The 23,347-nt window shown below is 43.6% G+C and overlaps 2 protein-coding genes across 3 annotated transcripts; one reads left to right on the forward strand and one right to left on the reverse strand.

Annotated features, from left to right (window-relative positions):
• Positions 1-9,001: 9,001 nt before the first annotated feature.
• On the reverse strand, positions 9,002-17,861 carry EIF2B5 (eukaryotic translation initiation factor 2B subunit epsilon). Its single transcript, XM_053564237.1, has 16 exons — positions 17,554-17,861; positions 16,317-16,441; positions 14,797-14,982; positions 14,523-14,700; positions 14,354-14,434; positions 14,013-14,090; positions 13,421-13,733; positions 12,402-12,547; positions 12,051-12,192; positions 11,825-11,926; positions 11,545-11,652; positions 11,271-11,361; positions 10,846-10,969; positions 10,160-10,285; positions 9,607-9,717; positions 9,002-9,433 (listed from the first exon to the last, which is right to left on the reverse strand). Exons 1-16 carry the CDS (start codon positions 17,743-17,745, stop codon positions 9,374-9,376), a joined length of 2,163 nt encoding a protein of 720 aa, XP_053420212.1. The 5' UTR covers positions 17,746-17,861; the 3' UTR covers positions 9,002-9,373.
• A 52-nt stretch (positions 17,862-17,913) lies between these two features.
• On the forward strand, positions 17,914-23,324 carry LOC128567216 (NTF2-related export protein 2-like). 2 transcript variants are annotated; one of them, XM_053564240.1, is made up of 2 exons: positions 17,914-18,012; positions 20,647-23,324. In XM_053564240.1, exon 2 carries the CDS (start codon positions 20,753-20,755, stop codon positions 21,356-21,358), a length of 606 nt encoding a protein of 201 aa, XP_053420215.1. In that variant the 5' UTR covers positions 17,914-18,012; positions 20,647-20,752; the 3' UTR covers positions 21,359-23,324. The 2 variants fall into 2 exon arrangements, with proteins under 2 accessions (XP_053420215.1, XP_053420216.1); XM_053564241.1 differs by having other exon boundaries at positions 17,937-17,962.
• The last annotated feature ends 23 nt before the right edge of the window (positions 23,325-23,347 follow it).

A 23,347-nucleotide genomic window follows, 5' to 3' on the forward strand; every position in this document is an offset into this window, starting at 1 on the left:
TTCACTTTGGTTCAGGCTGGTCTCAAATTCCTGAGTTCAGGCAATCCATCTGCCTTAGCCTCCCAGAGTGCTAGGATTACAGGTGTGAGTCACTATGCCCAGCCAAGCCTGCCACATTTCAAGAACAGTAAGAAGGCACCTATAACTGAAAGAACAGTGATAGAAGAGGTAGGAGGTGGACAGGAGCTTTTTATGTTTGAGTTACAAGTATGGGCTCCTCCCATTCAATTTGTGCACTGTTGCCAAATTGCATTGGAGTAAGAACCTCTTTCAGATACACCATCTGCTCAGTAATCTCTCCACATTCCCCAATGCCTTCTAAATATCCTTTGTAGGATAGTCAAGGCCCTTCATAATCTCACCTCTACCTACCTTTACAGCCTTTTGTCTCATTATATCCTGGCCAATTTTTTTGACTCCAGGCAAATGAACCCATTTACTAGCCCCTGCACACAACTTATATATTTACACTTGCATACCCTTCTCTTCACCTTCCTTAAATTTTTAATCAATGTAATACATATGCAGTTATGTGTAGTATTAAGCTTTTAATAAAAACAGCAGTCCTTTGTCACATTTCCCTCCCCACACTCAGAATATTTTTTTTTCTTTTTGATTATACAACTCACATTTCCCTGAAACAGAGTAGCTTGTACTAGTACGTAGTATTTGATTTATGCATTCTAGATATTGCTTATTGATTTCCAATTTTGATTGATAATGATCTCTTTTCCATTTGTTGTTGTATCTAATTTGATACAACACTTAGCATTGACATTCTTTTGAGTAATATTTATGGTAACCCATGTGTGTTCCAAGATTATGTTTCCTTTACAACTTTTTGTTTCTCCTGGCATTAATCATTGCCTTATTTTTTCATTTGCTTTGTTTTCAATGTATTGTATCTATCAATTCTTTTCATGTAATCTTATTATTTCTCAACACACATTTTGTTCACTCAGTCAAATCTATTATATAATCCTTCACTTCTGTTTTTCCCTAGAGCCTTCCATTCTTTTGCTCTGCACTGCTGGCTGTCTCAGCCTGTGCATCAGCTGTCTTTTGGGAACTTCTTTGCATCATCAGAATTCCCTTTACTTCTCCTCTGTGTTAAATCCCTATTTCCTGGATACTCTACTCCTTTGGTTTTAGTAAAGCATTATCATTTGTAGTTTCTTTTGAAAGAAAGCATGGAAAATAAAAAGAAAATTTGGAGAATTTGCTTATCTGACAATATATACTTCTGAGTTGAAAATAATTTTCCTTTTGAGTTTTGAAAGCATAAACCATTGTCTTCTAGCTTCCAGTTTTCATAATGAGTGATCAGTTTGATCTCCTTATTTTTCCCAAGCCTTTATACATTTGTTTTTATTCTGTCTGGAAGCCTTTTATCTCTGGGGTTCTGAAATTTCATGGTGATACATTTTGGTGAGGCTCTTTTCTCATTCACTGTGCTAGGCATTTGGTGGACTCTTTCAATCTAGAAATTCAACAATAATTTCTTGAATTAAGAACATTCTCAGCTCGGTGCCCATAGCACAGTGGTTACAGTGCCAGCCACATGCACCAAGGCTGGCAAATTGAAGCCCGGCCTGGGTCAGCTAAGCAATGGCAACAAGAAAATAGCCAGGTGTTGTGGTGGGCGCCTGTAGTCCTAGCTACTTGTGATGCTGAGCCAAGATGATCGCTTAAGTTCAAGAGTTTGAGGTTGCTGTGAGCTATAATGCCATGGCACTCTACCGAGGGCAACAGTGAAACTGTCTCAAAAAAAAAAAAAAAAAAAGAACAACATTCTCACTACACCATTTTTCCTATTCTTTCTGCAACCTCTGTTTAATGTTGGACCTTCTGATTGATCCTTAATTCTCTTATCCTTTTTTCCTTCATCTATTTTCTTTTATATTTTCAATGAGTTCACGTTTTTGCAAGATTTTCTTGTTTTTATTTATTTATTTGAGACACAGTCTCACTATGTCACCTTGGTGCAACATAGTGCCGTGGTGTCACAGCTCACAGCAACCTCAAACTCTTGGGCTTAAGAAATTCTCTTGCCTCAGCCCTGCAAGTAGCTGGGACTAGAGGCGCCCATTACAACGCCCAGCTATTTTTCTGTTGTAGTTGTCGTTGTTTAGTAGGCCTGGGCCGGGCTCAAACCCGCTAGCCTCATGTATGTGGCCAGTGCCGTAACCACTGAGCTACAGGTGCCAAGCCTTTTTTTTTTTTCCATTTTTTAAGAGATTGGGTTTCAGGCAGCGCCTGTGGCTCAAAGGGGTAGGGTGCCAGCCCCATATGCCAGAGGTGGTGGGTTCAAATCCAGCCCTGGCCAAAAACTGCAAAAAAAAAAAAAAAAAGAGAGAGATTGGGTTTCACTCTGTAGCCCAGGCTGGAGAGAAGTGGCACAATCATAGCTCACTATAACGGTGAAGTCCTGGCCTCAAGCTATTATCCCACCTCAGCCTCCCGAGTATCTGAGTAGCTGGGACTACCAGCACCTGGTTTGTGTCCAGCTAATTTAAAATTTTTTGTGTGTGTAGAGATGGGGTCTCAGTATATTGCCCAGGCTGGCCTCAAGTGATCTTCCAACTCAGCCTTCCAAAGAGCTGAGATTACATGTGTAAGCCACCAAGCTCAACCAGGTTTTCTTTTTTTTGAGACAGAGTTTCACTATGTTGCCCTCGGTAGAGTGCCGTTGTGTCACAGCTCACAGCAAACTCCAACTCTTGGGATTAAGTGATTCTCTTGCCTCAGCCTCCCAGGTAGCTGGGACTACAGGTGCCTGTCACAATGCCCGGCTTTTTGTTGCAGTTGTTTATTTGGCCCAGGCTGGGTTCGAACCTACCACCCTTGGTGTATGTGGCTGGCACTGTAACCACTGTGCTATGGGTGCCAAGCCCAGGTTTTCTTTTTATTAAAAATTTTTTTTTGAGAGAGTCTCACTTTGTTGCCCTGGGTAGAGTGCGTTGGTATCATAGCTCACAGCAACCTCAAACCCTTGGGCTCAAGTGATCCTCTTACTTCCACCTTCTGAGTAGCTGGGACTACAGGCACCCATCACGATGCCCAGCTATTTTTCCAGACTCAGGCTCAGGCTGGTCTCAAACTCCAGAGCTCAAGCGATCCACCCACTTTGGCCTCCCTGAGTGCTACAATTACAGGCATGAGCCATCGTGCCTGGCTTTCAGCCAGGTTTTCTTTCTTTCTTTTTTTTTTTTGTAGAGGCAGAGTCTCACTTTACTGCCCTCGGTAGAGTGCCGTGGCGTCACACAGCTCACAGCAACCTCCAACTCCTGGGCTTAGGCGATTCTCTTGCTCAGCCTCCTGAGTAGCTGGGACTACAGGCGTCTGCCACAACACCCAGCTATTTTTTTGTTGCAGTTTGGCCGGGGCTGGGCCTGAACCCACCACCCTCGGTATATGGGGCCGGCGCCCCACCCACTGAGCCACAGGTGCCACTCCCAGCCAGGTTTTCTTAACGTAATTTTTGTTTTGTTTTTGAGACACTCTCACTAGGTCACCCTGGGTACAGTGCTGTGGGGTCATAGCTCACAGCAACCTCAAACTCTTGGGCTCATGCTATCCTCTTGCCTCAGCCTCCCGAGCAGCTGTAGCTACAGGTGCCTGCCATAATGCCCAGCTAGCTTTTTTTAGTAGATAGGCAAGCTTGGTCTTGCTCACCCTTGTCTTGAACTCCTGACCTCAAGAGATTCACCTGCCTCACCCTCCTTGAGTACTAAGATTACAGGGTGTCAGCCACCCAGCCCAGCCTGTTAATGTTACTATCCAACCCTTCCAACCTCTTATCTATTCAATGTATTTACTGGATTTTACTTATTCAATATATTTTACTGGATTTATTAGAGAGGTAAAATATTATTCAAAACTCAAGTATATAGGGATAGAAATACAGTGAAACTTTCCCCTCCTATTTTTTTCTCTAATTCTCCAGTTCTCAATAGAAGGAATCAGTTAGTTAATTTGTAATTAGAAATTTAAAACTGTTCTCCAATTCTTCTCTTTCTTTTTTTTCTTCAATTCTTCCTTTTCATAGCATAGCACTTTCTTCATAGGCACAATATCTTCCTTGTGTCTTGAGTATGGTTAATTGTAGCTTTTTCCCCCTGAAGTTTTTTTAAAAAGTTCCCTACTTTGCCATTATTTCCTTGGTTCCAATTTTCTTTCTCTTTTTTTTTGGCTGGGGCCAGGTTTGAACCCGCCACCTCCAGTATATGGGGCTGGTGCCCTACTCACTGAGCTGCAGGTGCCGCCCAGTTCCAATTTTCTGTTTGCTTTAGTTTCTGCCTTTCATGTTGTAAGATTTTTCAAACGTTTAATGGTTCTTGGCTGTCTATCCACACTTAAAATCGGTGTGATTGCATTTGTTCCCGTTTTGTTTTTTTACTTCAAAATAAGATATGTGCAGTGTGCATAGGAATTTGTTCATAGTTTTTTTTTTTTAAACTATAGTCTGGCCCTCCAACAGTCTGAGGGACAATGAACTGGCCCCCCAAGTTTGAGGACCCCTGGAAGGCTTATTAAATAAGATTTCAGTGTAGGGGGAAAGCTAAATTTTTTTCTTTTTTGTCGTGGAAACAAAAAATGTCTATTCATAGTACTTTTTTCTGTAGCTGTTCCATTTGTTTTTGCCTGGGGGTTATAAGTCACTGTGTACTGATAGATCTTTTTTTTGTTGTTGCTGTTGCAGTGTTGGCCAGGGCTGGGTTTGAACCTGCCACCCTTGGCATATGGGGCCGGCGCCCTACTCACTGAGCCACAGGCTCTGCCCCATGTACTGATAGATCTTCTGAGTCCCACCACTCATCTACTTTCACTGAACTCATTTTCAATCTAACACTTGACCCCAATCTCACTTATGTCTGCTGCTGAGTCCAGAGGTCTGTTAGTTAAGTTCTCCTGGACATTCTGCAATTTCATGGGCTTTTTCATTTATTATGCTGGGCACCTAATGGGCCCTGTCAGTCTGGAAAACTCATGACCTTTAGGTTTAGGAAATCTTTTTTTTTTTTGAGATAGTCTCACTTTATTGTCCTAGGTGCCATGGTATCATGGCTCACAGCAACCTCAAACTCTTAGGCTCAAGCAATTCTCTTGTCTCAGCCTACCAAGTAGCTGGGACTACAGGTGCCCACTACAATGCCCAGCTATTTTTAGAGACAGGGTCTCACTCTTGCTCAGGCTAGACTTAAAACCGTGAGCTCAGGCAGTTTATCCACCTTGGCCTCCCAGAGGGCTGGGATTACAGGCGTGAACCACTATGCCTAGCCTAGGGTTTAGGAAATTTTAAGTACTTCTCCCCACCATATCCCATGAGACAGAATTCCCCATTTCTTGCAGGGGAGAGGCAGAAGTACTTACCCAGAAGGATCAGATGAGGTGGTTTTTTTTTTTCTTATACAGATCTTTGCATAATCTCCCTCTACCCACCTATAGTCCTCAGCCCCAATCTGTAACCTTCTCTAAGTTGTTGAGGCTTTTCTTGGTTCAGAAGAGCACACTAGGCTGGTAAGGTGGCTCACACCTGTAATCCTAGCACTCTGGGAGGCCAAGGCAGGTGGATCACTTTGAGCTCAGGAGTTCAAGACCAGCTTGAGCAAGAGTGAGACCCCCATCTCTACTAAAAATGAAAAACTGAGGCAAGAAGATCGCTTGAGCCCAAGAGTTTGAGGTTGCTGTGAGCTAGGATGCCACCACACTCTACCAGGGGCAACAAAGTGAGACTCTGTTCTGTCTTAAAAAAAAAAAAAAGGTGGCGTCTGTGGCTCAGTGAGTAGGATGCCAGCCCCATATACCGAGGGTGGTGGGTTCAAACCTGGCCCCGGCCAAACTGTAACAAAAAAAATAGCCAGGCATTGTGGTGGGTGCCTGTAGTCCTAGCTACTTGGGAGGCTGAGGCAAGAGAATCACCTAAGTCCAAGAGCAAGAGCTGGAGGATGCTGTGGGCTGTGACGCCATGATACTCTATAGAGAGCAACAAAGTGAGACTCTGTCTCTTAAAAAAAAAAAAAAGTAGTGGCTTGCTTATTAGTAACTCCCTTATCATGTAAAACCCAACTCATTTTGTCTGCTTTGCTAAGTGACCTTTCACTATTCTGTTTTTCATTTTCCAAAATGTTGATGTCTCTCATTCATGGTCACCTCCTGCTTTCCTTATCATTGGGTCATGTGACTTTTTATTTTTTAGAGTGCCATGGTGTCATACCTCACAGTAACTTCAAACTCTTGGGCTCATGTGATGCTCTTGCCTCAGCCTCCCAAGTAGCTGCAACTACAGGTGCCTGCCACAATGCCCAGCTAATTTTTCTGTTTTTTTTTTTTTTTTTTTTTCTTTTTTTTGTGGTTTTCGGCCAGGGCTGGGCTTGAACCCACCACCTCCGGCATATGGGACTGGCACCCTACCCCTTTGAGCCACAGGCGCCACCCAGTTTTTCTGTTTTTATTATTTACTTATAGTCAGAGTTTCACTCAGTTGCCCTGGGATTGAGTTCCTTGGTGTCATACTCACTCACAGCAACTTCAAACCCTCGGGCTCAAGCAATTCTCTTGCCTCAGCCTCCCAGGTAGCTTGGACTATAGGCGCCCACCAGAACACCTGGCTATTTTCAGAGATGGGGGTCTCACTCTTGTTCAGACTGGTCGCAAACTCCTGAGCTCAAGCAATCCACCTGCCTCAGCCTCCTGGAGTGCTGGGATTATAGATGTGAGCCACTGCACCCAGCCTAGTCTGTCTTTTTTAGTAGAGATGGAATCTCACTCTTGCTTAGGCTGGTCAAACAATCCATCCACCTTGGCTTCTCAGAATGCTGGGATTACAGGTGTGAGACATGTACCTGGACCCTGGGTCACGTGGCTTTAAAAAAATGTATTAGCATTTTATTTATTTATTTATTGAGAGTTTCAGTTTGCCACCTTCAGTAGAGTGCTGTGGCATCACAACTCACAGCAACCTCAAACTCTTGGGCTTAAGAGATTCTCTTGCCCCCCGGGCCCTACCCACTAAGCTATGGGTGCCACCAGCTTACTGTAATCTTGAACTCCTGGACTCAAGTGATCCTCCTGCAGGGGCCTCCGAAAGTGCTAGGATTATGGGAGTGAACCACCATGCCTAGCTCCTTTTAATCTTTTCTATTTTTTACGCCACTCTAGTGTCACAATTCTGTAAAGCCTGCCCTAATAATCCTTAGACGGAATCTCTCCTTCCTAAAAAAGTTCCATAAGCTACTTCTGTTCTGTCACAGAGACCTGCATACGTTTGGTACAGAGATGTCATACAGTTACTTGTGTTTAACTGCCCTATTAGGCCTGTGCCATAACCTTCATGTGCTCTCTGGCCACTAGGTCAAGACAGAACTCAGATTTACTGAACAAGGAAAATAAGTTAAGCCATACCCTAGACAGCCTGTTTTTTTCTCTTTAGAAATAACCAGCAGCGTGTTCATAGCCACAAATAAGAGTTCAGTAAACTGTCTGGGGGTGGGGTGTTGTCACTTGTTACTACAGCAGTATTTGCTATAGTTGAAGTGCCAATAGAAGAAATTCTTTATCTCTATATGAAGCCAACAAAGAGCTCAAAAAGATGAGGCAGAACAGCATGTCTCATAGTTGAAGTTAAAGGAGATAATTCAGCAAAGCGACAAATGCCAGTTCTAGAGTCCAATATCAAACCTGGCTCTATCAATTACTAGTTATGGGACCTCTCTGAGCTTCAGTTGCCTCATCTGAAAATGAGGATACAACACACTAGGGCTAATGTGAAGATTAAATGAAATAATACATGAAAAGTATTTAGCAAAATGCTTGTCACAATGTAAACACTCAATATTAAGGGAAAACTTTCCCAGGACCTTTCTGTGTTCTTAGGACATCCATTACTGGTTTTGGGTTTTATTTATCTCTGGGGCAATTTTCCATTTTGCTAAAGCAGAGTGTTCTGGATTTTGAAATTCAAGTCCCTAGCTTTAGTGTACCTCAAGAATCACATGACCTTGGGCAGATTTTCTTATCTTGTTTTTGTTGTTGAGACAGAGTCTCAGTCACCCTGGGTAGAGTGTCATCATAGCTCACAACAACCTTAAACTCTTGGGCTCAAGAGATCCTCTTGCCTCAGCCTGAGTAGCTGGGATTTCAGGTGCCTGCCACAACAGCCGGCTAGTTTTTTCTATTTTCAATAGAGCTGGGGTCTCACTCTTGGTCAGGCTGGTCTTTAACTCCTGAGCTCAAGCAGTCCAACCAGCCTCGGCCTCCCAGAGTGCTAGAATTATAGGTTTCAGCCACTGTGCCCGGCCCTTGTTTTTTTGAGACAGAGTTTCATTCTGTTACCCTGGGTAGAGTACAGTGGCGTAGTCACAGCTCACAGCAACCTCATACTCCTGGGCTCAAGTGATCCTCCTGCCTCAGGCTTTCAAGTAGCTGGGGCTATAGGAACCTACCACAACACCTGGCTAAATTTTCTATTTTTAGTAGAGACAGGGTCTTGCTCTTGCCTCAGGCTCAAACTCCCGAGCTCAACCAATCCTCCTGCTTTGGCCTCCCAAAGTGTTAGGATTACAGGCACTTGTGAGCCACTGTGCCTGGTCAGATTTTATCTTTAAAATGAAGATTGGCTTAGCTTCTCTGGTAGGACGAGTACTGGACCAAATGGAAAGGCATGTTAGAGGGACTGACACATGCTATGGGGCTTTACATACGTTTCACATCATCACCCTCCAGCAGCAAAATTTTTAGACTAGGATTCTCCATGGAAATAGGCTTAGGCACACAATCCCAGGACCACAGCTGGTCCACAGAGGTGGAAAGAAAGCAGGCCCTTCACTACCCATGAGCTGGAGAAATAGTTAATTAGCCAGGCACCACAGTACCACCTAGTGGCCACAACCCCTTTCTTCTCTCTCTCCCCCAGCTGTTAAGAGAAAGGCTGCCAGGTCAATAGCAGGACTCTGGTCACACACTTTACGGGCTGCATGGCCAGAGATAGAGAGAAATCAAATACACCACTATCTCTCTTTTTTTAATATTAACAAATACAAGTGGCAGAGAGAGCCAGATGCTCTCTGCTGTTCCCTGAGGGAAAGCCAGAGCACAAAGCTATTTCTCTGGCCTTCCTCCATCTGTGGGCCTGCCTAGCTCCTTCCTAGGCAGAAGCTTTGTTCTAGCCCAGCATTCCTCATCCCAACTCCCCGTCAGGTGAGAGGCACACGGTTGCTGGCAGTGGGAAGAATACTGTAGTTCCAGTATCTGCTCCTTACAGTCTCAGACTGGATGGGGATCACTCATCATGCTTCTGCAACTAGCTCCTCACTTGTCCTGACCCAGGAGCAGAGGGCAAGCAGTTACACCCACAGAAGCAGGCCAGGCAACTTTAGTCATCTTCAGATGACTCCTCTTCTGCCTCTTTCAGCCACTGGATAAACCTCTGTAGCTGCAAGGAAACAGAGGGAAATCTACTGGGGGAGGGGCACATAACCGTCCTGTTCCTCTTAACAGATAAACAGCTCTAACAACCATAGAGGCTTAGGGACCAATCACCCTAGGGTCCAGGGGCAAAGACCCGGGACCCAACCACTTTGGTGAAAGGAGGGCAGTTTGACTCACTTGTTGATTCTTGCGTAACTGCCGGCCCTTGTCAGTTGCATCCCTTTGGCTGAACCAGCTCAGGATTGTTTCCTCAGCCAGTATCTCCAACTGGTAGAAAGCCATTAGCACCTGCAGAAGGCCAGCAAAGGGGATGTCAGGGGCCTTACAAAGTCCCACAGGATATAATGGATGACAGAGGAAGAGGAAGCATGGCCTTAGCATCTCTCTACCAGGTACTTATCTTCCTTCCACGTGCCCAGGAGTCTCCTCCAAAACAAGCAAGACTGAGCTGTTCACTCAGCTACTGGGACAAGTGTAACTTCTGGAAATACTGCTGGGTAGAATTTTGCACATTCCCAAGCTACCCCCACCCCCAGATGGCTGCCTTATTAGCCTGGCTCCAAGCTGCAGTATTCCAGCAGTAAGTACAATATGTGTACTATGGGTGGGGGGTATTGTTGACCAAATTCCACACTGGATTCATGTTAACCTCTGTTTTGCATCTCCACAGGGGCCACCAAGGCCTGTTTTGAAACAAATGCAGGAGCATGGCACTTGAGCTAGTATTCACCTTGGCCATGGCACTACCAAGAGCTTCATGCTGTAGGAAAAAGTCCTCAATGGCTGCCAGTGCTTCCAAATGGTCAGCTGCACGTTTTATATAGTTCCTAAAAACAGGGCTCCAAGCCTTGAGCAGCTAAGGAAGAAAGGAGAAGGGAGCTACAATATATTCCTGAGCATGCACCCACACCTGGATGGCAAAGAAAACCAGTTGATAACACGGTCTTTCATGACATGAAAGGATAAGAGGGGGTTGTTATAGCACTTATGGAATCATGTCAGAGGAACTTAGGAGTTACTGGTAGTCCAGTTGGGGAAAAAGAAGAGATTGGTGAGGGAGAGCGAAAGGGAATCAGATATATAGGCTGCCTCAAAATATGCATTCCCAGTCTAAAGGTTGCTTTTGTGATATGTCAAGTCTGAATGTACAGGTCTATTCTGAATATACTTTGGGGGGTCTAATATGGTCTGAATCCTAGAATCTCAATCTCAATATTAAACCCAACCTGACTCCTCTGGACCAGCTAAGGGTGCTCCAGGACCCAATCAGCTTCCAGAGACAAGGGGAAAGGAACCAGGAAAAACATATATCCCATAATGTGAACTTCTACTCTTGATTTCCTTAAAGTCAAGTACAGCAAGGGTATGTATCTCCCTCCACCCACTCTCTTGTACCCATCCCCAAACTTTGCTCACAGGAAGCAGCAAGGAACAGTAGCGGTTTGGGTCAAGTGGGGAATCCATTTGTTGCAAGGGGAATTCCAGGACCACATGGCTCAGTACCTCCATCACCTCCTTTAGACTTATGTTATAGGCGTACCTGCAGAGAGACTAGGGTGACACCACGGCCTCCACTGGCCCTTTAGCATACTATAGAACTATGACTTTGACAGACATCGGAGGAGAAAAAGTCAAATGGGACAAGGCGGGGGAAGGCTTAGGAAGGGAAAAAAAATCTATGCTGAAGCTAGAACCTAATGCTCTCCTTGTTCCAAATATCACCAGCCTTCTCCATTTGGGATGTCAAGGGAATAGGTTCTTATCTGGAAAAGAAACACTTAGGAGAAAGCTTCTACCTGTCTGGGATTACCTCAAGGAAAACAGGGAGGGGCTGCTCTTACTTGAGAGAGTTGATCTCCAGGACTAGATTGTCACAAGAAATGTTCTCCTCTTTGCCCCGCTGTAGCGTTCCCAGGACTTCATTCTGGAACACTAAAATCAAAGCGAGAATAAGTTCATGGGCCAACACCATTCCAGAATGCTCTAAGTCATCTAGTCCTGACTTTATATCAAACCCTTTCTGGGAGGAACATAAGCCTTTGGCTAGTTGATCCAGGCAAAGGATAAACCGGCGGAGGCTTTCCTCCTTTTTCTAGTGCTCCCATGGCCACTCGCCTTTGACGTCATCCATTTGAGGGGAGCCTGTCCTGCTGTCCAGCTCCTCAGAGTCCATGCTTCGCTCACTTTCACTTTCACTCTCATCTTCCACGTTGATCCTGAGTCCTGAGAATCCATAAAAGATGGGGGAAAAAAATAAGAGTCATTGACAAAGAGTAATATATCTGCCCTATGTGAATACAGGAACGTACAAGTAATGGAATTCTGAAGTATTCATTATCCTTTAAAATATTCAGATTTAGCAGGAGGAGGAAGGCAGGCAGAAGGCCTAGCTCACCCCACAGATCCTGCCGTAGTTCCTCCTCTTCCTCCATGTTTATGTCTGCAGTTTTCCAGAGGTAGCCCTGGCCAGCGACTCCTACTTCCACTGGATTGTAACCTGGAAAAGGCATTCATCTATAGAGAAGGCACAGCAGAAGCACCAATCCCTTCAGGAGGAACATTCATTTTTCCATGGGGCAGAGAGAGATACATAGATGCCCCACACCTGTTAAGCCTCACACCTTTCATCTTCACTTTCTCTTTTTCTTGACCCGCCCCAGAATCATCACTGAACTGGCCATCATCTTCATCTTCCTCTGCATCTGGAGGGTGCAAAGAGATCACTGAACCCTCAGGCAGTGTGATGTCTGGGCCCACTATCACCTAGGAGAGAAAAAAAGAAGTGGATGGCACCATCAGTATGTCGAAAGAGACAATGAGAACAACTTTTTTTTTACTGAGTAGAAGGCAAATGAAACCACTGGATTTGGACTCGCAAGGCAGATTGAATTATGGGTGGAAATAAGCCCCTTCTGGTTCAGCAAGATTACCACTTGATTTGGGCCCTGTGCACAGTACGGAGCAGGTCTCACCTGGGAAGTGAGGACACAGTGTGGCTTCAATGTCACTTGTTCCTTGACTTCAGCATTGTCACAGAGCAGAGACTGATGGATATGTGCTCCAGCAGCCACTCGAACACCCTGCCACAGGTAGGCCTGGTCCAGCACCACATTATCACCTGGCTCAGAATGGGAAGAACCCCTGGTCACTCAGGGTCCAGAGCCCTTTATGGAGAACAGGGCTAACACCAGCACAGCTCCCACCTAACTCTAACATCCCATCCCACAATTCACCAGAAACACTCACTCACTCTCTAAGTCTCAGCCTATGCACAGAACACTGTTTATCCTAACCATCCTCTACGAGGTTCATAACAATTCTTGATTATATACCAAACTTAAGAACCTGAGATTCCCAGGGACCACTTGAACTCATAAACCTCATTAGAATCACATCCATGTATATAAGGAGAACCAAATTATTCTACCTCTTCTGGTACATTTTAGAACCTAAATATTATTGTTCTTCTATGGGGCAGCACTATTAAAAGCATCAGATTCCTACAAACAAAATGAGTTACCAAGAAGCTAATGAGGCAGTTAGAGTAGAGTAGGACTTACAACCAGAATTCCCAGATTCAAGTTCCACCACTGTCTCGTATTAGCTATGACCTTGGGTGAGACAATCTATTTAAACTTTTTTCATCTGTAAATTAGGGATAAACAATATCTATCTCACAAGGTTTTTGTAAGGATTAATGAAACAATGTACATAAAAGCCCTTAAAATTATAATGCATTGAGTAGACATTGTTACTGAATGTTAATTGTCTACTTGGTCTGGAATGTGAAATATGGGGTACCGAAAAGAGGCTCACAGGCTACAAATTAAGGCATCAATGTTTTCAAACCTGTTTCCTCCTTTCTTGAGGTAGTCATTCTAGTTCCTTATTCCCAGTGGCTGCCCCTTGTGTATCCATCCTTCTAGAGACACAGGGCACCCCAAGGTTTCTGCTCCTAGAAGAGCTTGCTTGATTCCCCATCTGTGCTCACCAATGTGGCAGCCGGGGCCAATGACACTGTTGGTAATGGAGCAACTGGTGCCAATGACAGTGCCGGAGCCCAGGAGCACATTTTCCTCCAGGATGCTGCCATGGCCCAGGCTGACCTCAGGCCCTCGGTAGATGTTGTGCCGGGAATGAGTGCAGCTCTGAGTAGTGATATCAGTGAAGTTTGCCTCTGGGGTGAGAGGGTAAACCCATCGGCGGATGACATCGGTGCAGACAGCTGAATACATGTGTAAATTGGAGACCCGGGCACCATATTCTCTAGTTATTACATGCATGTGGATCTGGTTCCCTAGGATCTGAATGAGAAGGGAAGGGAGGTCACCTAAGCAAGCAAGCAAGCCAGACAGAAAAAAATGTTCCCAAGTATAACACCTTTCTAATCCTCATAAGTTTTGTTCTGCCTCTCTCTGTTACGGCCCAAATGGCCTGAGACTTTTCTTTATGTACTATTCTTACCACCCCTAGCTCTTTTCCTCCCTCCCAAGGCTCAACAAAACACAAAAGGAACCAAAAGTTACCAGCATGAGATAAAATCACAGCCCTCTCCTAAAGAGGCATAGTAAGTCTTTTCTTACCTCTTCATTCACTAACAGGCCTCGTACAAAGTCATCTCGAGTTTGATAGTCAAAGTTGTCTGTAAAGAGTTGAGCCACCTTTTGGGGAAAGTGTGGTGGGCTAAGGTTAGGTGCTATTCTTCTCTGGAAGCATAGATATGCCCCAGAGACCCATCAAATCCTATGACATCGGGACAGGGACCAGAATATCAAAGAGATTCCCGATGGGATACTGGGAACTAAAGCACCTCTTTGCTTCAGAACAGATAAGAAAAAGAGGGAGAAAAATATATCCTGGCCTTCTAAGGGGGAAAAACAGATCCTCAAATTCTATTCATTGGACTGGACCCTGAAGAGCTCACCTGAGGAGAGCAGATGCTGATATGACAATCTAGTAAATCATATCGAATCTCTACTCCATCTCCACTGCCCTGGAACAGGCTCTGTGGGAAGAAGTTACAAGTACTTTAACTTTTTTCTCCTTTTGAAGCCTGTCACCTTCCTACCACAAGGTCCCAGATACCCACACACCAGAGGAAATGAAAAACGACGAAGGCCCTGGGTCTTTTGAAAATGAAGAATCCGGTTTGTGGCACTATCCACAGCCACCACCACATTGTCTTCTTGGCAACGAGTTGGGTGGCTAGGAGATGACTCCTTGAAGATCACTGTCATCACAGATACATTTTTTTCTAGCTTCCGCCTCAACCTTATAAAGGGTAAGAGGAAAAAAGTTGCAAAAAAGCAGTTGCAGGGCTCTGCTGGTCCCTACCTAACCCTGTCCCTTTCATTCTCCCATTCTGACCTGTGTTCCTCAAGGGCTCTGGTAATATTGATGTTTGAGATGACATCCCCATATACCAGAAGGAAGTCAGAGCGCACCAAGGTCTTGGCATCAACATCACGAAGGACATCTCCTAGTGATCGATATAACTCTGATGTAATTATTCGAACCACATTGAGGGATGTAGGACGGCACCACTTGGATTTCCTAAAGGAAGGTAGAGATAAGGGGAATAGGTAAATCAAGCATAAAGATCATGTGAACCTCCCCTAATTTTCTCTTCCATTTAGCACTCGCACTCCTTCTCTACAGCTTTTTTGGGTTCTTGCCAGCGTCCTTAACTTTAAAGAGATTTATGAACTATAATTAATGTTTTCGGCATCCTGTGTCACCACTTGTTTTATGGGATAAAGAAACATGGTTATTTCCTCTCTATACCTTGACAGGTCCTTAAACATAAATTTGAAATCAAAATCCTGCTGAAACCTATGGTATACAAAGTATAATGGGAACATATTTTTTTTCATGCCAGCTTTCTCCTGCTGAAGTCTATACAAAATTTAGGAACTGTCTGATGGAGACCATGCTAATATCCTAAAATTCTATAAATACTGAGATTTACTCTTTTTCCAGTAGATTTCAACAAACATTTGTTAAGTGCTCACTATATGCCTGGCACCTAGCTAGGTAGTGTGAATACAAAGATGAAGAAGAACTCATTTTTGTCCTTCAGAGTCAGAACAAACATTCTTTAAAAACTCAATGGGAAGGGCGGCACCCATAGCTCAGTGGGTAGGATGCCAGCCATATACACCCAGGCTGGAGGGTTCGAACCTGGCCTGGGCCAGCTAAACAGCAACAACAACTGGAACAACAACAAAAAATAGCCAGGTGTTATGGCAGGCACCTGTAGTCCCTGGTACTTGGGAGGCTGAGGCAAGAGAATCGCTTAAGCCTGAGAGTTTGAGGTTGCTCTGAGCTGTGATGCCATAGCACTCTACTGAGGGCGATAAAGTGAGACTCTGTCTCAAAAAAAAAAAAAAAAACCTCAATGGGAAAAGAAAGATGTTATTTTTGTAATTTCCATATTGGAGCCATTAAATAAAAAGCAGGGCGGCGCCTGTGGCTCAGTGAGTAGGGCGCTGGCCCCATATGCTGAGGGTGGCGGGTTCAAACCCAGCCCCGGCCAAACTGCAACAAAAAAAGAAAATGAGGAATGTCTTCCCATTGCAATGTTACTTCCAAATAAATATCATTTAAAACAAAAAAAAAAGCAAAGCCCATTGGGACCAAACTTTGTTAAATTCAGAAAAATCCAAGTGTTATTCTTTAATCTTTGTCACAGGAACCCCAAGATAGATAGCTACAAGGCTTCAGCTGCTCACTTCCAGATAAGTTATGAAAACACTCTTAGAATTTACAATGGGATTGAAATAGACACATTTTTCCCCCATCACATTTCCCCTTACATAGTTACATCCATCCTGAAAAAACTGAAAAAAAGGTGGTGAAACATGGAAAGAAAAGTTGCAGGGTCTTACAGTAAATGTTCTTTGATTTGAGCAGCTTTCCAGCAACAAAAGACAAAGGTTTCCTGTACACCTGTGGCAGTCAGGAATTCCAGAGTGTAGTCAATTAATGCCACGTTGGCCAGGGGCAAGAGGACCTGGAGGGTATGATATGAAAAAAATTTCAGTTCTTAAATCTGTAAGAGCTCTTTGGTAACTCCACCGCAACAATAACTCTTATTAATTTTTTCCAAACACTACAGTTCTGTTTTATACTTCAAAATAAACAGGTTCCTGTCTTTGATGTTCATGGTAAGCATAGAATCTATTAGTCTGCTATCAGACACAGAGCTATGAGAGACTATCAGACCATTGCTGGCAAAGAATCATAATGGACATCAACGAAATCTCCATAAATTTAAGCACTGCTAAGACATTCTTCCCCATAAAATTTCCTTCCCTGGTCCCTTTTGAAGAGTCAGGAGTTGCTACCCTCTGTCACTTGTCAAAAATGAACGGGCATTAGTTTTTTTCTTTTTTTAAGACTGAGTCTCACTATGTCGCCCTCAGTAGAGTGCCGCAGCGTCACAGCTCACAGCAACCTCAAGCTCTTGGGCTTAAGCGATTCTCTTGCCTCGGGCATTAGGGTGTTTTGGTTTTGGGTTTTTTTTTGAGAGAGAGAGAATTTCCCTAAGCCCAGTGCACTTCTCTCTTTCACAGAACTGGGTATTGCTAAGTGACCCAGCAATCCTCAGAACTAGCTCATTCCAATTTCCCATCCAGGGGCCGATGGCAACTAACCACTAAACCCATTCTGTCCTTTCGATGTAAGGTATTGGCTGCCATTAAAACCTGAAAGGGAAAAAAGTACACTGCCTAAGATAAAGGTGATGTTTCTTTTCATCTAAGAATCTCTCCTCTGCAAGATTAAAGGTGACGCAGCGTCCTCTAGGGACATTGATTCCTCGGGTGAAGGCTTCTCTCCAGCACTGTTTCTACATTTAGTACACTTCGCTCCTCCCAAACCTGAAGTGGACGTTATGAATGCCCAAATCTGCCAGCCACTTACTTGGTCAGGCAGTCATCGGGGCTTTAGTCAGCACCTCTTCTGCTTTCCTCCTAACCAATCTGATAAACTAGGTTTTAGGACAACAGGATGGACACAAGTCCTTCCAGAGCATAATGCGCTAGTCAGCGGAAGGAATCACTCCAGCCCCGCCACCCTCTAGGGTCTAGAGGCCCTCTGGCTGCTTGCACGCGCGGCACTCACCCGAGGCCGGTCCTTGGATATGGGGAAGAAGCGGCGGTCGAAGCTATCTGCCACCAGAACTGCTTGTAGGGGAGGGGGCGGTTCCTCCTCCGCCCCTCTGGTTCCCCCACCGCCGCTTCCAGGCCCGCCGCCGCCGCGCTTATTGGCCCGACTAGCCACCAAGCCAGGCGGCGCCACCACAGTGGCCGCCATCTTCTTCTCTCACGACCAGCACTTCCGCAAGGAAACTGACACGGTACGCGGTAGGGGACAAAAAACGCCCAGCACTTGAAACGCGAAGGACTAACTAATGTACCCAGGGAGGAGACACGAAGGGAGGAGTGCGCATGCGTCTTCCTGGTACCCTACTGGTCTGTTGCCCAGAGGTTCCAGGGATGGGATCACGCCAGTTGTTTTGCTCAGTGGAGGCGTAAGTTAGGGGTGCGGTCCCTCAGTCATCAGACACGGCCTGCAAGTATTGTAAGCCTTCATTTGTACGCAAACAAGCCTAGATTGTTGGGATCTGATGGGACTTGTGGTGGCCACTAGGGAGCCAGATCCATCCGGAATCTGGAATCGCGCTGCAATTTTTCCACCCCTAGCGTGTTACAAATTGTAGTCCTCCCTATTAATCCTACTCATCTCGTGGGACCTGGCGCCTTGGGGAGCTGGAACTGAGTCAGACTTCCCATCCCCGCAGGGAATCCACATAAATACAAAATGTGGTGTAGCAGGGAGAGTAATTCTACAGGGTGTTCCTAAAGTCGTTATACAATTGCTAAAGGTACCTTTATTTACAAAATGTTCATTACGAAATTTTACAAAATATTCTGTGTTGGACACCTCTTTGTAAAATTTCGTAATGAACGTTTTGTAAACAAAGTTATCATTAGCTACAGTTTCCCATGTATGGCGACTTTAGGGGCGACTTTTGGGATGCCCAGTATTGAGCGATGATTGGGGACTACGCACGCTACAAGCATTATCTCCTTTAATTCGTCACACATCTCTGCGAGACATTTTATCATTCATTCAACAAACACTTCCTGAACTCTCAGGGGAAGTTTTCCCAGTAGTAAGTGGCAGAACAGGTATTGTAACTCGATCTGACTTCATAGATCCACTTCTTTCTGCCAAATTATGTGGGGATAACAACGACTATTTTAGGATGTCTTCATCTATTCATTCATTCAGCCTATCACCCTACTCTATCTTAAGGAGACTGGAACCGGCGGTGGATCCAAGAACACTAAGCAGTTAAGTAGGACCGGAGATAAGCAGCATAGTTTCCAGGCAGAGGAAAGCCCGAAGCTGAAGGGCGTATCACGTTTTGGGGAAAGGGTGGATGCAGAGAGTAAACCAAGCCAGTCGTGGGAAGAGGTAGAAGAGAGGCAGGGCAGCCTGGGTGTCATTTGGAGGCAAGGAGTTTTCCAGCAAGGCATCGCGCCCTTTCTACGCGGGAACTGTTGGAATTCCATCACCACAGGATTCTGCAGTTTCCGCTAACATTGTTGCCACCCACTCCCGCGTTGCATGTCGGGATTTGGAGTTCTCAAGACTGAGAGTTGTTTCCACGTGGCGATTCTGACTTCTTACTCTAGCGTCCTCCTAGTGGGACCGAGAAGTTTGTCATTTCTTCCCTCTTGAGGGCGCTGAGCAAAGCCCTTTAGGTTCTGGTAAATTTAGCCTACAGAGGGAAAGACAGAGGCAACTAAGTAAACGTTTACTGTTAAATGAATGTGTGTTGTAGAGGAAGGAATCCAGCTGCCCTACAAATTCAGAGGCAGAAAGGGAGGGTGGAATTAAATAGGACCAGAAAGGAAGTAAATAGCAGACTCACACCCGGAGGTGGAAGATTGAGGGGTATGGAACGTAGGTCCTATTTTAGAATTCTTTTGGTAAACATTTAAGGGGTACATGTGCAATTTTGTTAAATGGATACATCACATAGTGAGGAAGTTTGGACTTTAGTGTATCCATCACTGGAGTATTGTATGTTATACCCATTAAGTAATTTTTATCCCTCACCCTCTTCCTGCCCTCCCACCATGCCAAATCTCCCATGGTTTATCATTTCAAGCTCTGTCTCCATGTGTACACATTATTTAGTTCCCACTTATAAGTGAGAACATGCATTGTTGGGCCTTCTGGGTTGTTTTACTTAAGATAATGGCCTCAGATTCAGTCCATGTTTCTATAGAAGACATAATGTCATTCTTTTTTATAGCTAAATAATAGTCCATTGTGTATATACATTTTTTTTATTCATTCATCCACTTAAGGATACCTAGGTTGATTCCCTATCTTTGCTAATGTGAATAGTGCTGTGATAAACATGCAAGTGTCTTTTTGATATAATTTTTTTTTTGAGATTATGTCCACTGTTTCCCTCAGTAGAGTGCAGTGGCGTCACAGCTCACAGCAACCTCAAACTCTTGGGCTTAAGCAGTTCTCTTACCTTAGCCTCCCAAGTAGCTGGGACTACAGGTGCCGGCCACAACACCCAGCTGTTTTTTGTTGTTGTTGTTTTTGTTGTTGTAGTTGTGGCAGGATTTGAACCTGCCAGCCTTGGTGCCTGTGGCCAGCACCATAATCACTATGCTATGGGCCCCAAGCCTGATATAATTTCTTTTCCTTTGGGTAGATAACCGGTAGCAGGATTGCTAGATCACATGGTGGTTTTGTGTTTAGTTCTCTAAGAAATCTCCATACTGTTTTTTTTGTTTGTTTGTTTGTTTTGTTTTCTGAGACAAAGTCTCCCTCCTTTGTCCAGGCTAGAGTGCCATGGCCTCAGCCTTGCTCACAGCAACCTCAAACTCCTGGGTTCAAACCATCCTCTCGCCTCAGCCTTCTGAGTAGCTGGGACTACAGGCCCCTACCACAAGCCTGGCTAATTTTCTGTTTTTATCAGAGACAGGGTCTTGTTCTTGCTCAGGCTGGTCTCCAGGTCCTGAGCTCAAGCAATCCTCCCAAGAGTGCTAGGATTACAGGCATGAGCCACTGCGCCTGCACTCCATACTGTTTTCTACAGAGGTGGTACTAATTTACATTCCTACCAACAGTGTTCCTTTTTATTTGTTTCCTGACCAATATTTTGTGACTTTTTAATAATAGCCCATCTAGAAGCGAGCAGAGGAAAGAAGAGGGTACTTTGAGAACCAGCTGCAGTTAGAAATGGAACAAAGGGAAGCTCGGCAGAGAAAATAAGAGTACTGAAAATATGAGAAGGCACAGAAGAGAATGGCCTGAGGAAGACAGAGGAAGATACCAAGGAAGACGTAGCCATCATTCTGAGGAGCCACATTCCAGCTACTCGTGGCCAGGGAGCCGAGGGGGCTGGTCACGTCCCAACCTAGTGACTCCCCCACTGGTGGGACACGCTGCTGCGGGTTCCCCAATGGCTGCATCTGTGGATTTTAAAACTTATGTAGATCTGGCATGTAGAGCCGCTGAGGAATTTGTCAATATTTACTATGAGACAATGGATAAAAGAAGACGGGCACTAACCAGGCTGTATCTGGACAAGGCCACTTTAATATGGAATGGAAATGTTGTCACAGGACTGGATGCCCTAACTAATTTTTTTGAGATGTTGCCTTCCAGTGAGTTCCAGGTCAATATGTTAGATTGCCAACCAGTTCACGAGCAAGCTACCCAGTCCCAGACTACAGTTCTTGTTGTGACCAGTGGAACAGTAAAGTTTGATGGAAACAAACAACACTACTTCAACCAGAACTTCCTGCTGACTGCTCAGTCCAGTCCTACCAACACTGTGTGGAAGATTGCAAGTGATTGCTTCCGTTTTCAAGATTGGGCTGGTAGTTAAGGGGGCGGGGGTCCATTCTCCTTTCATCCATTAGTTCCAGCAACACAAATTTATGTGAAATTCATTCATTTTATTATAGAAGCATTCTAAACTAGTATGTGATAAGATAAAATTAGTTCCTTTATTATTTTTTTTTTGTTCTTGGGAGCACCTTTTCTAGTAGCTGCCAGTTTGAATCATTGCCCTTAAGAACTTTAATGCTAGGTTTTTACATGCCTTATCTACATTCCAGTAATGGCATTCTTAAAGTAATATCAAATACATGATTTTGGTACTAACATTCTCACTGTGAAACCAGCCTATCACAAAAATAAAATCCTTTTATGATGCTGTCTATGAGATATTAGCACAATGTACTTGTGGGAGGAAGTGGAGTTTTTTTGGTCATCAGGTTAATTGTATAGTTTTTGAAAACACTTGCCTGTTTTCAGTTAACACTAGTAGTGCAGTTTTAATATATGGCTTTTTCAAATCAGTGCAAACAGTACAAATTTAGATTTATGTAACTAGTCTGACATATTGGACTTACATATAAGTATGTTTAGCAGTCTTTTGTCATATTACATTTTTCATGTTGGCATGTTTTCTTATGAAGTAAATTAAGTAAAGTATAAGTATAAAATATTCTCAGTTGATACCTGAATATTGGGTACATTTGGTGGCTTAAAAGCAAATCTTTGTGAAAAGATTTTTCTTGGCAGCTCTATGTCTATAACTGTAGGTAATGAATGGTAGTAGAACCAATAGCTTTAATGGGAGAATTGGAAATAAGACATACAGAAATCAAAGGTTGAGGCCAGATAGTAAATTCTGGGTACTTATTTTCTACCTCCTAAAAATGTAGCTTATTTTTAGGATTTAAACCACATAAGGTAATAGGTATCCTTGTCAAATGATCATGAGTATCACTTTTGTTCTAAGAATTATTTTTTAGATCTTTCCACTTGACCTCATGTTTATCACCAATGTTTGTCTCATTTATTCAAGAACTTAAAGGGGTAAAATGTCAGCAATAAACCTAACCTCATAACAGGGTCTAACACAGAAGTTCGAACAAAGCCATTGTTCTCTCTTTGTGACACCCTTAACTTCTAAGTCTTCCGTGTGAACTTTTAGGCCTAAAGTCTCCTTTGTCCAGGCTAGAGTGCCATGGACAAAGTGTTTTTCCCCACTGTGTTTTGTATTGTCAACTTCAATATGTTTTCCTTAATTTTTTAGATTAATTAATTTTCATAAAGCATTGAGCAAGTAGATCTGTTTTAAAACATCTTCCTGCTATGTGGCTAAGTCACTATCTTTTTAAAGAGAAAATGGAAAACAGCACATCTTCATGATAAACTTAACCAATTGGTTAATTTTATGTGTCAACTTCTAAAGAGAGAAAAAACAAGCTTTACTTTCTGTTTAAACTTTTAATGTCTTTTCCATTTTTTAGTGTTCTTAAGCTAGATGTGCCAGTTTTATTTTTACATTGCAACCAAAATTAATGTTTCTTACCACTTAATTTTAAAACCAATAATTCATTGTGTTGCCCCAAACTATATACTATATTTCTGATATAGTAACACAATAGAATTAGAATAAGATAAAGGGGTAGAACTGAAATTTAAACCACACTTTCTTGTGTGGTTTAACTGATCAAAACTTACACATTATATTCAACTAAAAGTAAGCTTACTCTTTATTTAGGATTGATTGGTTTTCTAAAATCACAGCTTTTGCAGCAATAATCAGAATGCCCAAATACTGCCCTTCCCATTGTGGAGAACAATCCCAAGTAAAAACTGCATATGATTAGCAATAATTGAATGGGCATTATATTGAATGGTTATGCATTGTTCACAATTGTATGTTTTAAGATTTGTATATGAATTTCTTTTTCCAAACTCTGTATAATTTCTAAATGGCTGGAACTACTCCTATATGGATTAGACTGTATTTTTGACATGCTCGTATTTTTGTAACCTGAAAGAATAAAAATTACCTTGT

The sequence above is a fragment of the Nycticebus coucang genome, chromosome 16 (genome assembly GCF_027406575.1).
Source record: "Nycticebus coucang isolate mNycCou1 chromosome 16, mNycCou1.pri, whole genome shotgun sequence".
NCBI classification, from domain to species: domain Eukaryota; kingdom Metazoa; phylum Chordata; class Mammalia; order Primates; family Lorisidae; genus Nycticebus; species Nycticebus coucang.